We start from the raw sequence: 17,805 nt of genomic DNA, 5'->3' as shown, positions 1-17,805 counted from the left end.
TTCGTGTTGTTCAGTGCTGTTAAATGACAGCCATGCCACATTCCAGGGGTGGGGGACATGATTCCCTTGCAATAACATTCCCAGATGCCCTTTTGAGTGCCCATGCTCAAACCCTCGCACCAGGCCTGCTGCTAAAATATAGCTGCCTACTCATTTATGCAGCACCTTCCAAACTGCACTAAGATAATTTCATAATCCTTAAATAAACCTTACAGAAACCATAGGGGAAAATGTGAATTACAAATTAAAAACCAGACTAAATCCTTTTGCAACTCAGTTGTTCCCCCTGCCCGTCATCCTCTCTCCCTCTCCTATCCCCAATCTGATTATGGTAGCCACCTATAATATGTCAACATGTTTATGCATGCATCACCTGATGCTCTAGATTTGTTGCCAGGGTGTGAAAGTATCTCCAGATGATGAAAATCAGAAACTGCATGCAGGATTGAGCTATTTAAATAGTTTGAAATCTTGTTCCTTACTTGGCTAGGTAAATCCCGGTGAGAAGACGCTTGAAGAAAGACGATCCAGTTTAGATGCGGAAATAGACTCCTTGACCAGCATCCTGGCTGACTTGGAAAGCAGCTCCCCATACAAGTCACGGACTCAACAGGTTAGTGTTTGAGCCCCTTTTTATGCCTGTCGAACTGTGTAAACTTAGAGTGAGAAATCATGACTTTTGGAGTCAACTTGCAAACCGGTTTGTGTTCACTGGGAGTACGCAAGCCGGTTTTGTATCTTTATAGCATCCAGATGTACCTGCCAAAGGGACAACAGGGGCAGTGGCAGGCGTGTTTAGGTGTCTGTGTGGAGCTGGCCAGAGGTGCCACCATAAAAATGGCACCCTGTGTGCCACGATTTTCTTTCAACAGTAGCTGCTGAATTAAAAACATGCTCAAAAGCGTGTTTTATCTGTAACTCCTGGCAGCCTGACCTTGCTGTCTGAATATCAAGCTGTGTTCTTTTAGCTTTGTTGTCTAATCAACGGCAAATCTATGATCTTCATGCTTGGATCATAGCACAGCTGTCAGTGTGTTGATAAAGCAATAATGCAGAATGGAACCTCGCTTCCTCCTCCATGTCTAGATGTGGGCTGCAGGGCTTATTTGTGTCCCTATGATTCTGGGGACACCTAGGAAGCAGATCTGTGCATGTTACGTGATTTTTTAGCATCTGAAAAATGACACAGTAATGGCATTTCAAGGGGATTGTTGATGTGGCATCCAAAGATATCCCAAACCCAATAGCCTTCCAGTTGGATATCTCTTTTACTCTCTCTACTTACCGTTGCCATCACGTATTATGTATAGACGTGTTTCTACGCATGTTTATGCAACTTTGTGTATACGATATATGTGTATGTTTAAGTGACAGTGACTCGGATTAACCCCACAAAAGTAAGAAGAATCAGAATTAGCTGATGCAAATGGTTGCACTGTGCAAGGTATTTGTCTGTATTCTGTTGCAATCATTTGAGGGTAGGCGCTCTGCCTCCTTACCCGTTGCGGTAAACGACCTGATAGAGTTAGAGAAGGGCTGTACTCACGGCAGCGTTTTGGGTAGACACTGCACACTCAACTAATGCCGGTGTAGATAGCAGCGTAGATGGCGAGGCACAGCTTAGGTGAGTAAAGACGAGTGCCCATGCCTGAATGCCAGGGTATGTAACTTACATGGCTCTCGACACACCCAAGAAGTGCCTCTCACGTCTACACTACTATTTATAGCAGTTTAGTGTCCTGCTGCCTCCCCGCCGCCGTAGTCTTTGCCTGCTTCCTTCCCCTGCCAGAGCCTTTCACTGCCACATGGAGCTCCACACACCCCATGCACTGCTGCAAGTGTAGGCAGGGGCTTTCAGAGCTAAAGTAATCCCTCCATATGTGTGGAAGTTACAAAAGTGCTCCGTGCTGGCCTAACTTTGCTCCCACTGGAGTCAATGAGAACGTTAACGCTAACTTACTGGGAGCGGAGTGCGACCAACGTTAAGTGCTCTTTAATATCCCACCTTTAGGGTCCGTTGGCAGAATTATGGGTGACCTGGCTTTTTTGGTTGATTTGGACCCTGAGACGGCCTCATGAGACACGCGTTGCATTTTCATTGTAGCTGCATGGAGACAGCGCTCATACATGTTTACAGCCCATCCTTTAGTTCCTTGCAAACACTCTAATTCAGGGTACTCTCCCTAAACTGCAGACTTCATGAAGTAGTCGTGGTTTTGGTCCTTTTTCTAATGTCAAGAGTTTCTTAAGATGAGAGATGGAAAGTTACAATGCTGCCTTTTGTAACTGGGGTTGTGTTCATGCTCTAATATTCTGTATCAAATAGTTTGTATTTCTTTTGTTTTTTATTAGATTTTTTTGGAGGGGTTGGGAAACACTTGATGGGGTTGAAACAATGTAAGAGATGTATTCTTGTCACAGTATTATCCTTCCTCTGGGCTCTAAAATAATGTGAAAAGACTATGATCTCACATTATTTTGTTCCCATATTTTGAATAGGTCCTGGTGGTAGAAATTCCAAATTCAAATGCCACCCTATACAGGTTTATTTGGGGTTCTGTAGCATTCGAACACACAGCCCTAGTTGCAATGGAGCCATGTAACTTATTCCAGTTTATAAAGTCGGCAGCCCTGAGATCCTGTATCCCACTGACAGTGTGCATAAACTCACATTTTTCATGTGCAGCTCGTGCACAACTTTCTGCCTGTGATTACGGTGAGTGGCTATGTAGATTTGTCTCTTGGGGTGTGTCTTCACTGCACAGTTAACCTGGGCTTTTACTGGCCTGGAGGTGGTGGGTTGGCACCTGAGCTCCACTTTAACTTGAGCTGGAGCCTGTCCACTTTTGTGGCAAGGACATATGCAAAATCACTCACATGCTGATCGTCTGCCAGTGGCTTCCCACAATTCCCCCAAAGGACAGATAAGTTCTTTTTGCAATTGACGCAAATGATTGAGAAGGAATCCTAAAGTTTATCAACACAAGGAACCACAGGACATGCCCTCAGACACACACAGGTGAGTGCAGAAACAATGAGGACACACTACCCCAAGTAGAGCTCTTCGATGCTTGCTCAGAGGGTAGGCTCACCTGGGTTTTTAGACCTGGGTGCCAATCACCTAGGCTAACTGTGCAGTGAAAATGGGCCCTTCAAGTTTAGGAATGGTGGGTTGATCTTACGTAGTGTGTTTGCTACTATAGCAAACAGGGTGGGTTAGAAGCAGCGTTTCAGCTTTGATACGGAGCGGCCCTTCTTTTGTTCATTTTACGTTACACTTCTCAGTATTTATTATTTAACGAAATTGTGTCCTGTGAAAAATACAATTATGCCAACTATTAACAACAGCTGCAAGAAAAAAAAATGCTGGAGTTGAATGTGTCATCTTCTATAATCAAAAGGTACATGAGTAAATCCTCCAAGGATGGAAACATAATACAAGCCTTTGATGTTTGTCTTTATTTGATCTGCAGTAAGTATAAAAAAAAACAGTGACTCACTTGACAGCCTATAGTAGGGATAATAGCCTAGGCATCTCATCAGTAAAGCAATGTAGTTACTGGCTCAAGCCTTCACTTACCATCTCAAATGTGCCAGGATAATGGCAGTAGCTAGGAAAAGGGAATTAGGGGTTTCTACACGGGAGATTTTTCCAGTTATACTGGTATAATTAAACCACTATAGTTATACTATAGTTATACTATATAATGCTGCTGTGGGGACACTCATTCAGGTATAACAGTGGTTTTTTCTAATCTTAGCTTAAACCGCTTCCAAAGAAGCATAACCTAAACTGTAAAAGGGCCCTTTTATACTGGAATAAGAGCATCCATAATGGATAACAACGGTATAACAATAAGTTTAAATTCACATTCTACCTTATAACTTCCTGTGTAGACAAGCCCTCAGTCTTCTGTGCAAGTTTCTGTTTTCGGAAGGACGTTGTAATGGCAGCAGAATCTGGCCCTAACAATGTAACATAGGTTAATCTCCTGTCGCATGGAATTCCCATTCAAAAAGCACCCGTGGGAGATACCCTTACATGTAAATCTGTAAGGTGTTTGACTTGGTACCGCACAACATTTTGATTAAAAAACCTAGAATGATATAAAATTAATGTGCACGCATTAAAGACTTTAAAAATTGGCTAACAGATAGGTCTTGAAATGTAATTTAAAATGGAAAGCTACATCAAGTGGGTGTGTTTCCAGTGGGGGTCCCGCAGGGATCAGTTCTTTGCACTACGGTATTTAACATTTGTAGCAATAACCTGGAAGAAAACAAAGTTAGTGGAGGACACAAAAATTGGGGAAGTGGTAAATAATGAAGATTTAGAGCGCTTTTTTTAGAGTGATCTGGATTGCTTGGTAAACTGGGTGCAAGCATAGATTAATAGATTCCAAGACCAGAAGGGACCAGTCTGACCTCCAGTATAACACAAGCCGGAGATTTCACCCAAAGTAATTCCTAGAGCGTAACTTCTAGAAAAATTCCAATCTTGATTTAAAAATTACCGGGGATGGAGACTCTACAACCACCCTTTGTGAATTGTTTCAATGGTTAATTACTCTTGCTGTCAAAAATTTTCATCTTATTTCCAGTCTGAATTTGTGTAGCTTCAACTTATACCCATGATACCTTTCTCTGCTAGATTGAAGAGCTCATTGTTGAATATTTTCCCCATATAGATACTTATAGATTGCAATCAAGTCAACCCTAACCTTTCTCTTAGTTAAGCTAAATAGACTGACCTCTTTGAGTCTATCACTATAAGACATTCTTTCTAATCCTTAGTCATTCTTGTTGCTCTTTGAATCCTCTCAGATATATCAACATCTGTCTTGACTTGTGTGTTCCAGAACTGGACACAGGATTCCAGCAGCCATCTCACCAGTGCCAAATAGAGAGATTAAACAACCTCTTTACTCCTACTTGAGTTTTCGTGGTTTATTTCTCCCATTAGCTCTTTTTGGCCTCAGCATCACACAGGGAGCTCACATTCAGCTTATCCACTGCTGCCCCCAAATCTTTGTCAGCGTCACTGCTTCCCAGGATAGAACGTATGGCTAGAACATCCTGTACATATGGCTACACCCTTTGTTCCTAGATGGATACATTTACACTTAGCCCTATTAACATGCATATTGTTCGCTTGCGCCCAGTTTACTAAGTGATCCAGATTGCTCTGTATCATTGATCTGTCCTCTTCGTTACTGACCACCCCCATTTTTGTGTCATCTGCAAAATTTATTAGGGATGATTTTATGTTTTCTTCCAGGTCATTGATAAAAATGTAAAATAACATAATGCAAAGAACTGATGCCTGTGGGATCCCACTGGAAACACACCTGCTTGATGACAAGTCCCCGTTTACAATGACATTTTGAGACCTATCAGTTAGCCAATTTTTAATCCATTTAATGTGTGCTGTGTTAATTTATATTTGTTTAGTTTTTTAATCAAAATGTCACGTGGTACCAAGACAAACACCTTACAGAAGTCTGAGTATATTATATTAACACAATCTCATTAAAAAAAAAGATATCGGGTTAGTTTGACAGGATCTATTTTCCATAAACCCATGTTGATTTGCATTAATTACATTACCCTCTTTAGTCTTTATTAATTGAGTTCTGAATCAGCTGCTGCATTATATTGCTCAGGATGAATGTCAGGCCTCCAGGCCTATAATTACCTAGGCCATCCCATTTACCCTTTTTTAAAAATTGGCACAACGTTAGCATTCTTCCAGTCTGCTGGAACTCCCCCGCAAGACTTGTTGACAATAAACATTAATGGTCCAGCCCTTGGATGTAAGTTATCTGGACCTGCTGAATTAAAATTGCTAACTTTTGTAGCTTCTCTTTAACATTCTTCTGAGATACTAGTTGAATGAAAAGCATGTTATCACATATGATGAGACGATATCTTCTGTTTTTCCCCCCAAATAGGGAACAGAAATATTTATTGAACACTTCTGCCTTTTCTGTATTATTATTGATAATTCTACCACTTCCATTTAATAATGGATCAATACCATTGTCAGGATTCTCTTTGTTACTAATATATTTTAAAAACTCCTTATCGTCCTTAACTCTGCTGGCTGTAGATTTCTCCTTGTCCCTTTGCTTCCCTTATTAATTTTCTGTATATAAGCAATACACATTTTAATACAAATGAATGTACACATCTAGGAACAAAGAACATAGGCCCTACTTACAGGATGGGGGACTCTGTCCTGGAAAGCAATGACTCTGAAAAAGATAGGAGGGCTTTTTGCTGAACATGAGTTTCCAGTGCAATGCTGTGGTCAGAAGAGCTAATGTGATACTGAGCTGCATAAACAGGAATATCCAGAGTAAGAGTAGAGAGATCATTTTACCTCTCTATTTGGCACTAGTGCAACTGCTACAAGGAATACAGTGTCCAGTTCTGGTGACTGCAATTAAGGATTTTGATATATTGGGGAAGGTTCAGAGAAGAGCCATGAGAATGACTAAAGGATTACAAAACATTCCATAAAGGCATAGACAGAAAGAGCTCCATCTATTTATCTTAAAAAAGAGAAGGTTAAGGGGTGACTTGGTTGCAGTCTATAAGTATCTGTATGAGAAAAATGTTTAATAATGGGCTCTTCAATCTGGCAAAGAAAGGTATAATGTGATCCAGGGGGTGGAAGTTGAAGCTAGACAAATTCTGACTGGAAATACAGTGTAAATTTTTAATGGTGAAGGTAATTAATCATTGGAACAATTTAACAAGGGTTATGGTGGATTCTCCATCACTGACCATTTTTAAATTGAGGCTGGATTTTTTTTCTAAAAGATCTGCTCTAGGAATTATTTTGGGGACGTTCTCTGGCCTGTAACATCCAGGAGGTCAGACTAGATGATCACAGTGGACCCTTATGGCCTTGGAATCTGTGAATTATGGCATGGACCTTAGAGATGCTAAATGAATGGGAATAGTCAGTTTCGGTGTTCAGAACTTCTCTGGAACTTTCATTTGATGTGCTTTGAACCAAATCTTGTTCCTGTTGAAGTGGACAGCATGGCTTCCACTGATGTCGGTAGGAGCAAGATTTGACTCTTAGGTTGGTGACTCTTAAAGTAATGCTCAATTGTAGTGAGTACATCTACAGCTTGTGGGAATCAATACTGGTATGTCCTCAGAGTTTTGATTCAGCTGACATGTAGGGGTAGAGCACATCAGCACTTCTCTGGTGGTGAATTTTAAGCTTTGGTTTTAAAAAAAATCAACTAATTCTTATCATTTGGGACTTTCTGAAAGTGACCATATTCAGGGCTGTCTTAATGATTATGCTGGCACACTGACTGAAAAAATAGCTTTTACAAAGATGTGAATTACCCCCACTCATCCCAATGAGGTGTTGATTTTGAAACCTAATGATGATGATTTAACTGCTTGTAATTTTTAGCAGCAACATCCAACTTCCCTGGAATTCTAGATGGAGCATGAGGTTGTGGGTGAAGGAGGAGAACCACCACGCTGTTCATACAGCCCCAGATCTGTATCTGGCCTAATAGTAGAACCCCAGATGGATTTTTTTTTAAATACAGAAGAATAAGACAGGTTTCAGAGTAGCAGCCGTGTTAGTCTGTATTCGCAAAAAGAAAAGTAGTACTTGTGGCACCTTAGAGACTAACAAATTTATTGGAGCATAAGCTTTCCACCAAATGCATCCGATGAAGTGAGCTGTAGCTCACAACAGCTTATGCTCTAATAAATTTGTTAGTCTCTAAGATGACACAAGTACTCCTTTTCTTTTTTAGAAGAATAAGAGAATCTCTTAAATTTTTTAGCAAGCATGTTGCCTTACCTCTAATGCAGTGCTACTCAAAGTGGTGGTCCGCGGACCAGCACCGGTCCGCGAGCCATCGGCTGCCGGTCTGCGCACACACTGGGGAAAAATATTGCCAGTCCCCCACCTCAGATAGCTTGAGAAGCACTGCTCTAATGCCCTGGGAGCTATTTGCAGGAAATTCAGGCAGTCCTGAAATTCCTATCTCCAAATGCAGAATTGCATCAATCACTCGAACTGCTTGTTTGGCAGGTGCTTTGATATTTGTCCCAGAGTTAACACTCTCCAGGGGCTTTGCTATTGCCATAGTTCTCATTCCAGCGTCTAAGTTTTCCATGCACGCTGACACACGTATGCAGATAATTATGCATGGGGCAGGTATGTTCCCAGGTACCTTGGGTGTATGTATGAATTTTCAGGCAGTACTTTCAGCCCTGTGTATATTTGGATCATGGCCTATCTCTAGAGGAGAGAAAGTCTTCCTTTGCTCATGGACTCCAGCCAGAGCCAGCTAGCTAACTGACACTGTTCTGATTAGCAGATGCTTGAAGCTGCCGCATCTGTTGGTATGTATTAGAAGTTAATTCTTTTGATAAGAGCATGTCTGTTAAGATTTTTTAAATTTTTTCCCCAGATTATCAGATTGTCACAGATGAACCAGATAAGAATGGCCTTTATGTTCTAGTATTCCCTCCTGTTGTACTGTTGCCAGTGTGACAATAAAGGACTTCTATCCCGTCTATTTATTTTTTTCAAATGCAAAATCAGGTTCACAAAACCCTTTTTCCTCCCTGCTTCTGAAATAGCATTTCATGCCTCAAATCCGCTTCATTTTTGCATACGTGTTTGGTTACAGATTCAGATGAAGCCGAGTGTAGAATATATTGTGTTTTATAATCTATGCTGTCATCTCCAATTTTATATGTGGACTAGGATAAATATTGACTATGGGAATTGCGATAAAGTGAGCTGTAGCTCACGAAAGCTTATGCTCAAATAAATTTGTTAGTCTCTAAGGTGCCACAAGTACTCCTTTTCTTTTTGCAAAAAGTAAATGGTACCTCATAAATTATTATTTTTTTAATTTCTGCATTCATTATTATTTTGTTGTGAATGGTTTAAGAGCATGTCCCTTACCTTTTTAAGCAGCTCAAGGTATCCCATATGTTGTCAAATTTTGTTTCATAGCTTTTATTTTTCAGTGGCATCAGCATACTCTTCATGAGCCCCTTAGGAAATGAGTCACTCATTACTCCAGCGTAGGTTTTCGTGATATGCCATTTCATTAATAATACTGAAATCTCTCTCACCCTGAAGGCGCTCATAATGCTTCAAAAACTATGTATGCACAATGCCATCGAAATGCATCCACCTCTGGGGTGGAGGGCAGCAGATAGCCAGTGCACAGCACACTATTTATCTGCTTTTAGGGGCTGTTGCATCTGAGCATTTCACGTACATTAACAAATTTACCATCCCAACATCCCTGTGAGGTAGGGAAGAAATGTTCCAATTTTGCACATGGGGAAACTGAGGCAGAGAGCTTATGTAATTTGCCAAATTCACACAGTGAATCAGTTGCCACTGGAACTGAAACCAGCTCTCCAGAGTCCCAGTCTTTTAAGTCTAAGCTTATATTTCCTCCCATCGCGCATTGCATGATAGGAGGAGGAGGAGAGATTTTGGACACCCGGAAAAAACCTGGGACCTGTGGTAGTGCAGGAAACTGCACCCTCGTCTCCCAGGTTCCAGACTGGACCAACTTTCCTCTCTCTGGCCTCCCTGACAGTACATCTATCTACTGCAAATTCCTCCCCTGCACCCTCACTTGATAGACGGTGGAGCGGTCCTTGTTTCAGCTGAAGTGAAGGGAATGCAGAAGAGTTGGAATCAGGGCAATAAAGGAGAATAAGAGCCAATCAGCCAGCTGTGCAGTTCTTCCACCGACCTTGCTATCACTTGCATAAATATACATGATACATTTATAGCCTGAGCGCGTATCAGAGTTGTTACAAGAGGTTCCCAGTCCAGAACAGTTAACAGTTAAAGTATGAGGTGAATGCAACTGTGGACAGTTTTAAGGGGCTGTCTGTATTTTTTTGGTCATTGATTGTCTTTTGCTTGCCTGCCTACAACCTGTTGAGATATGACTGCGGAGCTGAACTGCCTTCTCTCTTTCTGTATATTAAAGCTGCATAGACTAATAGACTTAAAAAAATGATACAGGAAAGTTATGAATCAATGGATCCTCGCTGTAGCTCTTCTAATAACTGTAAATTATTCCAGTTTGCTAGAAGTTTCATTGTACGAGAGAGAGGAAGTTGTTTCCTTAACTCAGACTTTGTATTGCAGCAAAATTTAACGAGAGGATGTTTATATTTTGGCTTGAAAGTAGTTCTGATTTTCACAGCCTAGCGTTGTCATCTTTTGTTCCATAAAACAGGCTCAATGACATAGCCTACAAGCCTAACTTAGCATGTATTATTACCACATTGTGTTTCAATAGGGAGCAGAGTTCTAAGTGGAGGAAACAGACCTTGAAAGGGGGAAAATATTATACCCAAGCAAACCTACTTCACAGCTAAAAGCCTGCACTCCAATTCCCTGTCATTTCTACATGAAATCAATAATGCTTTGGTCCAGCAAGTATCCATGTCTTTTCTTTGAAATCCATGGGAGAAATGGCTCTGCCCAGAAAATGAGATTTTGAAACTGTTATTGAAATATCTCTATCATTGTGTGCAGTCTGAGACATAGTTTTATTTCAGTCTCAGACCGTCTCTTGTTTCCAGTCCACTCTATCAAAGTTTCACCTAGGAGTGTGTCTAAGACACTGAAACAGATAACATTGTAGGTAAGTAGGAAGGCATATACAGCTTGCAGCATGATTTGTGGATTTTTCTTAGCTTTCAGGCCTTGTGTTGTTATGATAATCTAATCTGACCACCCCTCTTGCAGAATACAGGCCAGAGACCATCACCCAATGATTCCTGCATCCAACCCATAACTTGTGGTTGAGCTAGAGTTTATATTTGGTCTGCGAGATGGAGAAGCTTCAGAAGATACCTGGATATATTTCTCTTGACTTGGAGTGATTTCAAAGCAGTAGATTAATTAGCACATTGCTATTATTAGAAATCCTTCGCCATGGAGAAATATCATGGTCGTCACAAATCTGGCACACCAACAGTCGTTCAGAGCTTCATGATGACAGGGAGGATAAGTTTTTAATTCCCTGTTCCAAAAACACTAATACTATAGCTCTTCCTTAGTGCCCGGCATTAGGAGCCATACAATAGTGCAGGTCTAATTACTGCCTTGTTGGTCTTACTTTTCAATTTGATATGCATTCTGCTATTGCAGATCATTCCACTCACTTCTCTCCATGCCTTTCGTGTTCTGTTTATGCATGAATTGAATTATTTGCACAGTATTTTAGGGTTGATGCATCTCACAGGACTGAGATTAGCAGCAGAGTAAGCTCTGATTCCAGGACCCCTCAACAAATAAGGTAAAATGAGGTTAATTTATTTTCTCAAAAGATTTTAGTGGCACATAATTGGCATGACTCACATAACTTACTCATGGCTTTGCCAATGTTGTAATATGGTCATCCCTAACTAGTGGCAATAAAATTTTAGTGAGCACGCTGCCATTATATGTTACACATACTTGAGTGTGAGTTCACATTACATGTGTGTGGGTTTGCGTATGAAATCCTCCATGCATGTGGCTATATGGATCAGAGTTTAGTTTGGCATAGCATCTTTCGTACGGGTCACATTATACAGTTACTGTAAATACTATATGACAGGTTTCAGAGTAGCAGCCGTGTTAGTCTGTATTCGCAAAAAGAAAAGGAGTACCCGTGGCACCTTAGAGACTAACAAATTTATTAGAGCATAAGCTTTCGTGAGGTACAGCTCACTTCATCAGATGCATCCGATGAAGTGAGCTATAGCTCACGAAAGCTTATGCTCTAATAAATTTGTTAGTCTCTAAGGTGCCACAAGTACTCCTTTTCTTTTTGTAAATACTATAATTACCGAATTTAAGTAGATAGTAAGAGAAAAGGGGGAGATGTATGAATATACAGGCAAGGAAGGAAAAACATTTTCAGGCAGAATCTGAAATGAGATGGACATTTGGTGAGTAGGGTTTGCAGAAAGGTTGCCTGGATGATGGTAGCTGCAGAGAAGAAGGCACATGAGCCAAAAAAATGCACAGATAGCTTAATACGTCTCTTCCATTTGCACTTGAAGTCCCCTAGCCCTTTTCCCCCAAGGAGTAAAAGCTAAATTACTCCCTATAATTCACTCTTCAGTGCTTTCTCCTGTCCAGTTTTAAATCATTCAAATGAAGGGGCTTCCACTGTTTCCCTTGCGAGACTGCTCCAGATTGTAATGGATACCTCGGTTAGGAATCTTTATTGATAGTCAACTTCAGTATTTCTTGCTTAATTGAATCCCATTGTTCTTCATTATAGTTCCTGGCGCTTGCCCTCTCTCACACACATACACACGCTCTACAAGGAGTTTTACATTCTCCACTACAAAACTGTAATAAAAGGACTGACAGCCTGGATCTGTAATATGCCTGACCTGACAATTAAGCAAACTTACGGCTATGTCAGCCTGCCAGATGGATCATCGACTCACGATGTAACGTGTGTTGCTTCTGAATGTACTGGAGTGCTGCTTCCTATTGTATGTTTGCTGAGTCTGAGAGACAAGGAGAAGAGCAGTTTTATTGAACTAAACCCACTCATTTAGAGTGTGTTTAAGGACAGTGAGATGTGACAGATAAAATAAAATCATAGGGCTCTAGTCCATGTTTACTTTAATTTCAAATGATAGGGGAAAGAGAGACGTAATATTTAAATCCATAGATTCAAAAGGCCTCTGGTCTTAAAGAAATAGTGAAATCCTGCAGGACCTTACTTGGTTTTACTCAGACAAAAGGACCTGTAACAGGTGGCTGCCCCTTTAAAAGCCAGGGGGTCAGTAAACCCTGTTAGATGATCAGACCCAGCTGGGAAGGATCAGATGATCCTGGGTAGACAGACTCACGTTAGAGAGGCTCCAGCTAGCATGCTAAAAATAGTTGTGTGAACATTGTGGCTTGGGCTAGCCCCCTGAGCATAACCTCCCCTCCCCTGACCCCCTAGGCTTGAGCTTGGGTGCCTACCCTAGTCACGCTGGGGCTGCATTGTCCACACTGCTATTAGTGCCCTATTGCGAGCCCCTCTAGCGCGAGTGTGTCTGCCCAGGCTGGGAGGCCGTTTCCCTGCTGCAGTGTAGACAGACCCTAGGTGGCAGAGGCAGCTCAAGGAGGTATAGGTGGAAGATGGACTCTTACAGTAGGGTGATTGAAGGGAAGGCTGTGTCCTCCTTTCAGCCGTGAGAAAGGCCAGGGAAAAAGCTCGAGGTGCTGTACCCTAGGGTGGGCAAGGGAACTGCTTTTGTTTTGGTGCTTTGCCTAAGTTTTATGTTGAGGAATAAAACTGTGCCTTGAAAGAGTCTTGGATGTGGCCATGGGTCCTTCTTGGGCAGTGGAGACGGAGCAGCGGGCCATGCTCCCAAAGAGGTGAAAGATTGCCTGGGTAATGAATGTAGGGTTTGGGCCATTAAGAATGAGCACCAATAATGTGCAGCATTGTCCTTCCTAATCATTGCATCTGAAACTTGCTAAGGAACTTAAGGTCTATGGAAGGACAGGAATGTTGGTTATCAAATAGTCGGCACCTTGCACTTGAGTTCCCGTTCACTAACGACAATACCATCTTGGTGCTTAGGAAGGAAGGATGGATGGCCCTGTGGCTAAGGCTCTGCCTTAGCATTCAGGAGATTTGGATTCAAGTCCCTGCTCTGTAGCAGACTGTCTCTGCGTGCATCTACACAGCAGTAAAGCCCCCGCGGCAGCACGCCTCAGAGCCTGGGTCAGCTGATTCAGGCTCACGCAGCGGCACTAAAAATAGCAGCTTCGACGTTCCTTCTCAGGATGGAGCCCGGGCTCCAAGACCTGGCAAGGGAGGAGGATCTCAGAGCTCACACTGACCTGCTATTCAGGGCAGGGACTGTCTCTTACTGTGCGTATGTGCAGCACCCAGCAGGGCTCTGCTTGCATTAGACGGTCTCAAGGCACTGCTATAATACTACTAGTACATATCTGGCCCTCTGGAGCCCTGATGTCCCTCTTTCTCTTGGTTCCTCTCTGAAGAACCCTCAGCTCCACTGGCTTCATCCCACCTAAGTTAGGCTCATATGCAATGATCAGCTGCTTTGCAGCCTCTCTTTGCATCTCCCAAAAGCTTGTGCTATATGTGGGCCTGCACAGCTGTCCTGCAACTTTCTTTATAGTTACATATTTAAATAGGCCTGGCTAACGATTAATACAGTCCTTAGCGGTGCGTCCATTGCCTTTTGTCTCTCTGACATGTGGGACTTCCGAAGGCACAGTTGGTGACTTCCAAGCCAGTGTCTCCTTTGAATTGCCTCAGGGTCTCCGCTGTTCCCGAGAAATCCGGACTTGGTCCTGCAAATATTTACACACCTGAGGAGAACTTTGTACACGTGAGCAGTCCCACTGAACCAAATTAATGGGGCTACTCACATGCATGGATCTGCAGGACCAAGGCCCAAGGCTGCAGGTTGAGTAGATTAGGAAGAGTGTCTTGTAGGTATTTTGTCTTCTATTGTGACATTTCTCTCAAACCCTTTCAGTTCTGGCTGCTGTAAAGCACATGAAGGATTTTGTCAGGGCCTTTATCTGCTTCTGGCCTGGCTAGGTAAATGAGAGTGTCAGAGCTCTGCTTGCTGGACTCTTATATTAATCCTTTTGAAATGCCAGCCCATTCCCCTGTTATATTCTGCAGCTGAACCTGCTGGGATGTAGTCTGTGCTTAGGGGGCCTCAATAAAGTAAATTTTGCACTATCCCCCATTTTTACATCCCCTACCTTCAGGAGCAGCAGTGACGGAAGTTTGTCATCTAGGGAAATACCCTACCTGGAAGCATGACTCATCTCATTCCCTGTTTCTCAGTATCTGTCTGTCAGGCACCACTGTATCTAATCCTGAAATTAAGCAAATTTCTGTGCAATATCTGTTCCTTTCTGAGCCCTCGTTGTGGTTGAACTACAAAAATGGGGACTTCCAACTTTCATTGTTTGACCCTCACACCTGAATCAACTCTTGGACATTTTATTATTAATATTTATTATTTTATTATTTACAAATATTTGATCATCGAGAAGCAATGGAGGAGGATGACGATTTGCGTTAGCTGTGTTTTTTGTAGTTTCGTTCAGTCTGATTCAACATCTGGCTTTTTGTCTGGAGCAGTCTTTCTGGAGCACCCTTAATCTCAAAGGGTTTTGAAAACATTAATGACTGAAGCATGACACCACTTTCTGGTGAGGCTTTTGTATGTTGACATCTCATAATTTCTAAAGACAATGTCCACAGGCAGTAGTTCATGGCTACCAGCATGAAATAGGATGAGAGGCACCTGGTTATATTTTAGAGGCCGTTAAGATGGACATCAGACTGGACGCCAAAGGATGTTTGGTCTAGAAATTGTAGCAAGGAACTGGGAGTCATATTTTGTTGTTGTTCTGTTCCTGACTGTTGCTCAAATGCAGTGAGATCAGGGGCAAATTACTTAACCTCTCTAGGGCATGGTTTCCCCTCTGTGAAATGAGGATGATGATAATTACCTACCTCCTATGAACTTTAGGGTGATAGTTGGAAAACACTTGAAAGACAATGAAAGATGTCATGAAAGCACAAAATATCCTTTGTTTAGGTCAGCCTATATACAATCTGACTTGCTGGGGAAAGTCAGAAGATCAAGTATGTTATTTTTAAGAACAGACCCTGGAAGTTTATGTTAGTGAATCAGAATCAGGCTCTGAGATCAATTATTTAATATTTCATGCCATTGATCGTGTGATGTTAACTTGATTGCATGTCCTATGGAGAGAGAGTTAAAACTGGGGCACTTCAGAGATTCATACTCTGTATTTGATTTGATAAATATATTAGCAGGTTGGAGGATCTTAGATTTTGTGCTGTCTTATAATAGCTAGAAGTGCAATGAATTAGCAAAATATATACAAACTTTTGACTGTTAAAGGAAAAAGTAAAGGTTTGGGATACTTCCTGTCGAAATAACTAGAATTTCTCTCGTTCTTTCTCTCTAATCAGGAACCAAACATGCTCTGTATTGTTTTGTAGCTGTAGCGGGGGGCCTGGAGAAAGAGAGAAAGCTCATGTATAGAAAGCTTTGTGTCCTGGGGGAGGGAGCCCAGCAAAGCTAATTATATAGACACTCCCACTCTATTACCCTTGAAAGAAATTGAGCCCAACATTCTGTTCTTAAGCTCGTTAAACTATTCTTTTTGGGTACAAGGATCTTATTTAGGAAATGAAATAGCTCCACTATGTAATCAGAGCGGGAATTGGAGCAAATCATTGTATTTACCCATTTGATTAGGTATTAAAACAGCTACTTAAGTCCCCATTTAAAATCTGCTTAGCAATTGCACAGTGGTGCTAACTGGAGGCCCTAATTAGAAGAGGAAAAGATTATAATAGTCTAATATACTTTAAAAAATGGTGTGGCTCTTCTCTCTTGTTGGTCAGGGCCAGATTCTGTCTGCTCCCATGTGATTCTCATGATGGGGGTGGGAGAAAAAGGTAGGAGAATCCTGCTGCAGCGCTGAGATTCAAACCTTTCCACACCAGCTGGTCAGCCTAAACTAGTGTTGAAAGACACTGCACCTCTAAAAAGGAGGTGTAGGCACCATTGCCCCAGAGGCATTGCAGCTATTGGTATACGCTGCCTTCCAGGCCCACCTCCCCAGCTGTGGTTACCAAACCACCATGTAGCGCTCAGTTGGCGTTGCTTAGCAGTGTGAATATGAATCGCTCTCCCATCAATCTGTCACCCTTCTGTGCATGATACACACACGAGGGTACTCTGCCTTCCCTGTAACATTCATCACCTCTTTGCCATTGATCTGTCCGCAAAGGCTTGTAAATGTGCAGTTACTGAAGGTTTTGTTTCCCACCTTTAGTCACAAAGCCAGGGAGATTACCAACAGAGTAGACATTTCAAAGGCAGCAGGCTCTCTATCCACCAGTTTTGTGGTACAAAACAGACACCATGGTAATGCTGGCACAGTTTTCAAGTATATAATATGCTGTAGCGAGAGTAAATAACTGCCAAAATAATGCAGCTCTTGTTGATTAGGCCAATTTACGACAGCAAAACAAACTCAATTATGGGAAGAAGACTCGCCATTTGGGCTGTGTGTGGACAGCAATGACAGACACCCAGCAAGTGTTAATTTTGATAGTCACCCTTGCTGGCCACAAAATGTCAATAAAGGAGTGACTGGAAAAGAGCAGTTCTAAGGAATAAGACAATCATTCATTCATTCTTATGCTGTCCGTTGTGAATCACTAAATAAATAAGCCTGGTTTGTTTGCTTTGGGCTGGTGTCTTAGAATTCCAAGTTACCGTACAGGAGGGTTGTCGATCAGTCTACTGAATTTCTTACCATTATTCAGTCTGATGATAATTCCTTTTCTCTCATTGATTTGAGGAGCGTAAGGGCTAAGAAATATTGTAACTGGAGAATCCATATTCATTATTCAGATTAGATTTACTTACACTGGAAGCTCTTTGAGTGAAGGACTGTCTTTTTGTTCTGTTTTTACAGTGCCAAGCACAAAGGGGTTCTGGTCCGTGACTGGAGCCTTCTAGACACTATGGTCACAGAAATAATACTACTAATAATGAATAAGAGCAGGGAAGCTTTGTGAGAAGAGCCGCTAGCTGCTCCTAATTAGAAGAAGTTCATCCTTTTACAATTGTTTGCAAATGAGGGCACCTCATTTGGATAACAGCAAATCCAGCTAGGGCTGTGAAAAGTGCTCTCCAGAGAGGGTTAGAGGAGCTTGGTGGAGCAGCCCCGGG

General features: G+C 41.9%; 1 protein-coding gene across 6 annotated transcripts in view; it reads left to right on the top strand.

Moving 5' to 3' along the window:
* Window positions 1-17,805, top strand: part of LOC119861738 (LIM domain containing preferred translocation partner in lipoma) — a 523,166-nt gene that overhangs the window by 334,326 nt on the left and 171,035 nt on the right. For all 6 annotated transcript variants that reach the window (XM_043491737.1, XM_038417228.2, XM_043491736.1 and 3 more), the window contains one exon: window positions 491-613. In XM_043491737.1, coding sequence (XP_043347672.1) covers window positions 491-613 — 123 coding nt within the window. The remainder of the gene's footprint in view (window positions 1-490; window positions 614-17,805) is intronic.

The sequence above is a fragment of the Dermochelys coriacea genome, chromosome 9 (genome assembly GCF_009764565.3).
Source record: "Dermochelys coriacea isolate rDerCor1 chromosome 9, rDerCor1.pri.v4, whole genome shotgun sequence".
Lineage (NCBI taxonomy): Eukaryota > Metazoa > Chordata > Testudines > Dermochelyidae > Dermochelys > Dermochelys coriacea.
This window is presented reverse-complemented; position numbering and strand designations above follow the sequence as displayed.